A 9,013-nucleotide genomic window follows, 5' to 3' on the forward strand; every position below is an offset into this window, starting at 1 on the left:
CATATTTTTCTGTCTAGACATAAATATTTCACTTCATTCTCCCTTCCAACACAAATTCTAGAAACACATGTTGGCAAAAAGTTCATCAGTTTCAGTAATCAGTTTGAATTGTCTTCACTGAAGAAACATTTTGAAACACTGATATTTTGCTTGGGATACACTCACTGGTTGTTGGCTCTGAGTGCATCCCAGAGACAATGAATGTGGAGTGCAAATGAATCAGAAGCCTGTAATTCTCATTTTGGTAGAACTCTGGGAAAACATGAGGTGCTCAACAATGCTTTCTAATTGATAATCAAGGAATATAAGGATTAATCTCCTCAAAAAATACTGGTGCCTACTCTGTGCCTACTACTTCTAGGATTCAGAGACACAGTTTAAATCAGACAAGTAAAGAATACGTGCTAAGGTGCTTACAGGGTAGTGGGAAAAAGAAAAATATATATAATACGCTATAATTAAAGTATCATAAATTCTTACGGAATTTTTTCCAATGTATGGTAAACTCATTCACATTTTTCCAAAACATAGGCTATTAGATGTTTACTGATGAAAGGTACAGAAGAGTTAATATCTCTTCCCTGAGGAGAATTAACCCATTCTTCATCTTTCTTAAGCTGAATTAAAGGCACTCTATATTTACTGAAACTTTCAGAACAGTCATCTGATGAAAAGAGAAGTGAAAAATCATCTCATGATTTTCAAGTAATATTTTCTACAAGGGTAAATTCTGCTCCATCTAAAAACTGCTTGATCTTTGCTATAGAGAGTCTCATAAAACTGATTTCAAGAAAAATATCTTCCAAATCTAAGCTCTTATGTGCACATGCAGCTAAAGACAGAAAACATTATGATGTAGATAACGTGAATCCTCAGACACGTGGAACCATTCAGTCAAGGAAAAATGCGATCACATTTGCACAAGCAGATTGGATTCTCAAAGAACTGAAAAGTCTGCATAACAAGTATGCAACCACATACTAACCTATGAACCTCATCAGTTTGCCTAAAGTTTTTATGAAATACTTGGGTGATTCACTTTTTCTAGAGGACGCCCCAGACCTTCCTTGAACTGTGGATGCTACAGCATCAGCACAAATGGTACAATAAATGGGAACTAAAAAAAACACAAGTTTCTGGTAAATTTATACAAAGAAATAATGCACAAAACTAAAATAAACCAAAAAAGTAAATGACAATGAATCAAAATGAAATTCTACATTTTTCTGTCACAAATTCCTGGTCCCTCAATTTTCACAGTATTTTCCCAGTCTCCCCAGGCTCTAAAATCATTCTTATTTTAGCCTCAAATTTTTTGTGTCCTGTATCCAAGCACTCTTCGTACCTTGCCCTTTCTTATTATATTAGTGCAGTATGTCCAAAATTCTCACTGTTAGCACTCTAGTCCAGGAGTTCATGTCTGAATGCCCACATTTTCCCACCATCTCCTAACTGGCTTTCTGAAAGATCTCCCATCCTCCAATACATCCTATTTATTGCTGCTAGGTTAATATTTTTCACATGCCAATTCCACCAGATCATCTTCCAGCTAAAGAACATGCAGTGGCTCCCTACTGCCTGCTGGATCAAATCCACATTCCTGCACTGTGTGTCTGAGGCCCGCATTTATTGGTCCTGTCACCTCTAGATGGAGAAGCCAGGCAGCCTAGGGCGAAAAGTTTGATTTTGGTGTTGGAGAATCTTGCTTTTAAATCTCAGCTCTGCCATTTAATCTTTCTGAGACTTTGAACGAGTTACTTAAATTCCCTGAGCTTCAGTAAACTCGCTTGAAAAATGAGAATAATAAATCTATCTTGCTCAGTTATTATGAAAATTCCATATAATGCCTAACACAGTAGGTTGGCACAGCTCACGTATACTTTCTTTCATCCCTTTGTTCACATAAGTCTCAAGACTAGAACGCCCGCCCCCACCCTCTACTCCTCAAAAGTTCTAATAACATGTTAGCAAAACGGGAGCAGCTGTGCGGGTTGTATTTGGGATCATGGAACCTTTCAAACAAACCTCAAATTGCTCTTTCTCCTGTATCTGTTTTTAAGAATAGAGGTGGAAATCCTTTACTGGAAAGTTATTTTCTGTCAAAACCAGCCCTTATTCATGATCCCATATCTCAAAATTCCCATGGGCAATATAAGTGCTGATGACTCCTAATGCTCATTTATTCATGAAACCAATGACTATTAATTGAGTTCCTATCAAATGTCAGACACTGAGTAAGGTGCTGAAGACACACCTGTGGTCTCACTCTATAGAGATTATTATCAATGATGAAAAACAGCGAGTCTGACAAATAGGTACAAAAAAAAAGGCCAAGTACAATAATGAGAAAATATAGTCTGCTCAGGAAGCAGAGATGGCCAAATTTAGGTCAGAGGATAAGGCAAGGCCACCTCGAAGAAGGCTATTTAAACTAAAATTTGACCTATGAGGAGGACAAGTTTGATGGGATTGTTGGGAGAAAGACTTCAGGGCATGGAGACAGTTTTCTGAGCACAGAAAACAGCATACGCAAAGGCTCAGCAAGAGCCAGCCCAGACGATGACAGGAATTAGAAGTTCCATCCCTGAAGCTCGGGTTGGGGTGGGGAGTGTGGGCAAGTACGACAGGTACCTCTTAAGGAGATTCCCTTGAGCCAGGAAATGAACTTGCACTTTCTCATAAGAGCAAGAGAAAACAAGATTGTAGATTTGAAATCCAGGATTTTACACAGCCTGGGTTTTTATGGCTGTTAAACTTGCATATGGTTTTGTGGGACTTGGCATGCAATCGATTGTGATGCGTCACATTCTAAGCATATAAAACGTGGTGTGAAAAATGGCAAATGAGTCCCTGGACTTGACCTTTCTCAATGGATATTGGGTAGGACTGTCTGAAGCAGCAACGTGGGGTAAAAAAGAAGGTATGCCACGCATCAACTACTGGATAACAACAACAACAACAAAACCAGGAGAGCGGTGAGGTTGGTGTGGCTTCCTCAGGCAGTGTAAGAGAGCAATAGAAACAAGCACGGGGATGCAAGGAGATCGCCTGTGATTTCAAAGGAGAATTGCCCTAGATCTTATTTCTAGAGCTGTCCTCGCAGAACCCTGCTGAAGGCAGAACACAGGGTGGTCTCAATTGTGTCACGTACCCTGGTCCCCAGATGGAGTCAGGGGGGCTTGTTGTAACAATCACGGGCTCAGGAGTCACAGGCGCTCGAACGCGAATCTGTTTTCTTCCCCTTACTACTTGTGTGACTTGGGACAATTTACACAATCTCTTGGAATCTCAATCTTCCCAACTTTCAAAACACAGAGACAATTACTACCTGTGAGGGAGTTTTTGAGGAGTAAATAGGAGCGGGTATGAAAGGCACCTGGAATCATCTGTCCCTTGGCATAGAGTAGACACTCAGTAAGAGGTGGCTCTTACTAAGATGCTATTGGCTCTGTTGTCTCTCATATCAGGCTATGGAAGAAAGGGTCAATGACAGAGCTTGTCCTTCCTCAAGATTGAGCAATACGGAAGGTTGAATAAGAAGTCTGCTCATTAAGCTTAGGTGCTTTGGGAGCATCTTTATTGAATCTGAATTCTTTGAGTGGCAGAAAGTAAATAAATCATCTTAGCTTGAGAGTATGTGCTTGGCCTTTATTTCACAGTTGCTATTCACACAGATAGCAAGAACATGCTAATTAAGTGTTCAATGAGTAGCCTTTTTCTGTCACAACAAACATATAATTAAGATGTCTGGTTATATGTGTGTGTGTGTGTGAGAGAGAGAGAGAGAGAGAGAGAGAAAGAGAGAATGAATTCCTCTATGGAAGGGTCCTTCTGTTACATACCATTAACTTAATCCTATAGTCCCCTGAGATAACAGCAAGTTTATTCTCCTCTGTGTTCAAGTGCATGACTTGCAACCTGAATCCTGCTTTCTGTGTTGGCATGAAAGCAAGTCAGGACAGGAGTGCTTGAGTGTGTCTCGAGGCTCTGTCCTTTTCCTCTCTAGTCTAGTCTGCTACCTGTGGAAGCGTGAGGCCTCTAACGCCTAAACTAGGTAACTCATTGCTCCTCTAAGAGATGCATAAGCCAAATGAGCTGATGGAACCCAATATGTAAACATGTGTGGCTCAGAAGGACTTTAAATTCTGTGAAGACAGAGAGAGCACCCAGAACATATTTGCCACAACTAGCCAAAAGCAAAGGCCTAAAATAATATGAAACAAGAAAAATTTATATCAACCTTAATTCCTCTTAAGAAGGAAACTGTATTTGTTTAGGAAAACTCCCTTATAATAGAAGGTGAGATCACAGCCCAGGTTGCCTTAATTTGGGCAAAAGTATTCACGCTAGGTGAGATGAAGAACGAACATACCCAGGTGGGGAGAGGAAAAAAGAGAAAAAAGAAGAGAGTGGGCAACCGCACACTTTGCCACATGACTTTCTTGGGAATCCCCTAAAACTTTGATAAAGTTGTCAAAACTCACCAAATTCTTGCAAAAAACATATTTTTATGGAACTCGATGAGGAGCTTTGCACCATGTTTCGAATGGTGTGAAGATAAAGCAATAAGCTTGGGAACGGGAAGCAGAGAGGCTGACAGGGGAGTGTGCTTGCTCCTGGGCACTGAACTTGGATTCCAAGACAGTTCAAGCAAGTCTTTACCAGACAGGTGCCAGTGCCCAGGGGCATGTGGGTAACACAGATTTTTGATGAGTGGCCAGTGAATGTAAATTTATCAACTAAAACTCTGGTCAACAAACAATGTGCAGCACTTACTTTGCATTTATAAAGCTGCAGGTGTTACAGCTTGTTGCTTGAGTGGTGGGCATGCACAAGTCATTTCAAAAGACTGGTGTCACAGAAAAAGAATTCTTCTGGCTCATAGGCAATTCCTAAATACTTTTCCCTCAATTAATTGAAGGATATCCATTGCTGATCTTCACCATACCACAAAGAAACTCAAGCTGTCCTGAGATCAACAGTCAACTCCACTGGGGTTAGTGGTGAGGGTTCCTCCTTGGAAAAGTCTTTACTCATTCGCTATTCAACATCATGGTTTTCAATATGTTTCAGGCCATGAAAGACCAGCACACCTTCTAACAATAACTTTATTTCCAGCTGTTTTCCACAGGAAAACTAGCCTGTGAAGCAGACCACACCAGTGTACTGCCTATTACAGGGTAAACTAGGCAACTATCTTATCAAGTGTTGTCCGAGCACAAGTAGTTTAATGCCATCCCTGAGCACGCCAAGGAACAAAGAGACAGCAATCTCTAACACAAAGGTGGCACCCAGGTTAGCGATTCCAAACCAACCCACCTAATAAACAGAGTCAGAGGAAAGGACAGAGAAGACAGTAAAGGAGGAGGAATGGAAATAGCGTCACTGAACTGGATCAACTGACATCCTCGATAAGCTGTAAAGCTGATTCCCTTTTTAGTAGAGAGATCTTAACAATGTAAAGTTCCCATATTAACTGATGTCCACATAAGTCTGCTACTAGAATCTCTCGGAACAGTAACATTAACAGAACCTGAAAGCCTCTTTCAGCAAGGACATCAGTTTCGACACCTCCTTCCTCCCCAGCCAAAGAGTAGTCGAGCAGGATGGTTTTCTACCTCATAAAATACAATAGAATAACCTACATATCTACTGGACCAGAAACGGTTTCTATGCCTTATGTGTTTGTTAGCTCTGTTCCAAGTCCCAGAAATCAAAATTAACTTTCCCATGGGGATCACCCGATCTGTGATCTTTAATGCACCCTTTGTTAAAGAGGCTGGGAACAGGAGGAAGAAAGCTACTCACCATTTGATTGCTATACCAGTACAGGGACGACCCCTTCAGCACCACCCAGAACTTTTTCCATTTGTTGCTTAGGAAACTTCCCTTTTCCTTTTTCTTATACAGCCATCCCTGGCAGTCAGCATGTCCCAGATCTTTACATGATATCCTCCTCCGACTCATCCTGAAAAGACCTGCAACAATTACACGAAGAGATAGTTAAAGTATTACCCTGATTTATGTGACACAGTGAAAGGCAACTCTTAATTAATTGTTTACCTGCCGGGAGTTGCATAAGATTTATGCAAAGTTAATGCAAAAAAGGGGGGTGGGTATGTATCTGTTTTATTTTTAAAAATTCATCTGATGCTTAGAAGGTTTAAGATATGGCCAAAGAAACAGGGAGACTAATACGCAAGTATTAGTCTAAGAATATCATTCACCCAAAATAAGTTGAACAAATTTAAAATCCTGAGGCTGGCAGGCACATCATTGCAGTAACCCAGCTCCTTTCAACAATAACAGCAGTAGTTACACGAGAGACGTTAAAGGGTTAATGCCCACCTAAAAACACAGCTACTTCCCGACTCAGAGCCAGCTTGTCTAAGCTCTATTGACATACCACGAGGGATTCATTCAAATGAACAGCATGTCGTCATTTCTTCAAATCGATTCAAAAATAACCAAAATTAGTCTGCCCTCCACCTCCTCATATTAGCGGTAAAACAGACAAAAATCTGATCCCAAGGAAGGCATCCAGGAGAAAATCCACACTCACGCGCAAGGGGATGAAGAAACAAAAGAGATCTAATTACCTTGAGTTTTCTTCCTCGGCTTCTGACGCAAGGGAACCTGCTGAAAATGCAGGAAGGAAAGAAAAGAGGAAATTTCTGATTGTGTTGTAACATTTGTAAAGAGAGAAGGAGGGAGGAGGTGGCAGTGTTTATGAGCAGGATGGAATCTAAAAAAAACTCTCCAGGCAGAGCTAACGGGGAGCTTAGAGCTGAGGCACAAAATGTGCTAATTAGAATCGATATACATTGAGCTGAACCTGAAAAAAAAAAGTCACAGAGCATTTATCACTAATGTTTCCTGTTCCCACCCACAGGCTGCTCTCTCACTACCACTTTGGTTATGATAGCACGGTGTTCACGGAAGTTCTTAAAAAATCATAAACCAGTCCCCCTTTTATATTTTGGTGAGAAGAGGAAAAATACATCCTGCTTCTATTCCTGCAATTTCTAAATAATGACGATTATTTAAATAAACCTCAAAGATAAGTGTTACCATCTCAAAATATTACAGGCTCATTTGGGACTATTAAATTCATGGTCCTGCTACCACGTAGGGTTACACCTAAACCTCATGAATTAAATATCCCAGAAGAAGAAATTCCACAACCTCTTTTAGTGAGATCTCCATAACTGTGGATCCTCCTCATCAGAAAATTCTTATTTCTATAGCCAAATTTAAATTTTATTCTGTTTTTAAGTATCTTTGAATATTTCTTACATGTTTTATGGAAGATAAATTAGTTACCATCTACTATTTAGTCCTAGCTTTTCAAATATTTAAGTCAGACATAAGACAATATATCTGAAATACATATTTTATTCATAATACGTTTTAAACAAGTGTAAAAGAGCATATTATCAGCAAAAATAGTAAACAAAAGAAATGTTTTCAAATGGCTGTGTGCGTGTGTGTGTGTGAACAGAGAGAGAGAGAGAGAGAGAGAGAGAGAGAATTTTGGCTTAAAGAAGTTTCCTTTTTCATCTACAATACCTAAGCTGAATTTATTCATGTTTAAATGACAATCTTTTATGTCAATATGTAGAGAATTCAGAGAAAAATAGTATACAATTGAAAAGCAGTTCTAAAAGTTGGCGTGTAATCTTATAACAGCATCTTATAAGTTATTCTAGATGTGCCTGGCTTGTATTCTACATATCTAATTATTGATCTAATAGCTATTGTATATGGCTCTATTACATGTTTGAAGAGGGAATATGATATGGTGGATTAGGATAGGATTTTTAAATCCAGAGGCCCGGAATCAATTCATGGCTGTCATAATTAGTAGCTGTGTTACCCAAGAAGGCAATCTCTGAATCTGCTTCCTCATTTGTAAAATGAAGACATTTATAATAATTCTAATTCTTTAGGTTTCATAAAGATTTGGCAAGATTTATTCGTGAAAATGCTCTGAGAACAAACAACGTTACCTTATATGATATGCAACATATCATTGATATAAACAAGTACTTCATATCTAATAAACAAAAAAATTCATAATAATTTTTTATGATAAGCATGACTTGTGTTTTCTTCAACAGTGATAATGAAGCTAAAGTGCTTAAATTATATTTCCTGGAGAATACAGATCCCGGGAAATACCACACTGACTTTTTATTTTATGAATGTTAGAATACAATTTTATCCACAAAGAAATTAATCATTCTAAAGACAAAGGCAATAATTGCCCTAAGTTTTAAGCAAAGCTAGACATGTTATAATCATGGCATGTTACCGAAACCCAGGCATGATATCATGGAAAGGTCCTAGTCTCTGCCCCACTTCGCAGATATACCCACACTGACCTACCTCTTGGTTTAAAATTCCTACCATTCTCACAAATCATTTCCTGAGGTCTTTTTGATGTGCCAATATCTGAAATCAGTAAAATCCAACTAGTATGTATTGGCAAAGTATTTTTGCCAAATACATATAATATTTGAGTAACTAAAACTTAGCTGAGTGAGAGCCAGGACTAAGGGCAAAGAAGAGAGTCAGTGACGTTAGAAGGTGGGTAAAATTGGGAAATCTGCAGTCCAGGAGTCCCCAGAGAGTACTTAACAGAAACTAAGAGCCAGGGGAGTAGGGAGAAAAGGGAATTGTAGACAGTCGTTCCTAGAGTGCTCGGGCCCCAGACAAGCAAGATGAAATTACGTTAGTTCAAACAAAAAGGGCAGCTTTTAAAAGAACAAGTAAGAGTAAAGTCCCTAGAGGACAGCTTCAAGCTCTGCAAAGGCAGCAGGAGGCAGCATCCATGCCAATGCTCAGACCGGGTATCGCCAGTCTGTCTCCTCCACCCAAACCTTATGAAGTCCCAGTGGGACAGAGGTCTGTCCAGCTACACCATCAAACTCCACGGCTGCTTCCAGGGAAAGCCCCAAATCAGAATGTGAGCTTTGTCTCAATTTCACCTAAGACCAGCCCGTGGTCTACA

At 39.6% G+C, this 9,013-nt stretch overlaps 1 protein-coding gene across 1 annotated transcript in view; it reads right to left on the reverse strand.

The window, feature by feature from the left end:
• The window catches only part of IPCEF1 (interaction protein for cytohesin exchange factors 1), an 85,712-nt gene extending 77,300 nt beyond the window's left edge, over positions 1 to 8,412 (reverse strand). Inside the window, exons 1-3 of the mRNA XM_012646786.1 lie at positions 8,389 to 8,412; positions 6,600 to 6,639; positions 5,809 to 5,978 (exon numbers count right to left, since the gene is read on the reverse strand). Coding sequence (XP_012502240.1) covers positions 5,809 to 5,978; positions 6,600 to 6,639; positions 8,389 to 8,412 — 234 coding nt within the window. The remainder of the gene's footprint in view (positions 1 to 5,808; positions 5,979 to 6,599; positions 6,640 to 8,388) is intronic.
• Between the last annotated feature and the right edge of the window lie 601 nt (positions 8,413 to 9,013).

This window comes from Propithecus coquereli, unplaced genomic scaffold, assembly GCF_000956105.1.
Source record: "Propithecus coquereli isolate 6110/MARCELLA unplaced genomic scaffold, Pcoq_1.0 Scaffold25, whole genome shotgun sequence".
Taxonomy (NCBI): domain Eukaryota; kingdom Metazoa; phylum Chordata; class Mammalia; order Primates; family Indriidae; genus Propithecus; species Propithecus coquereli.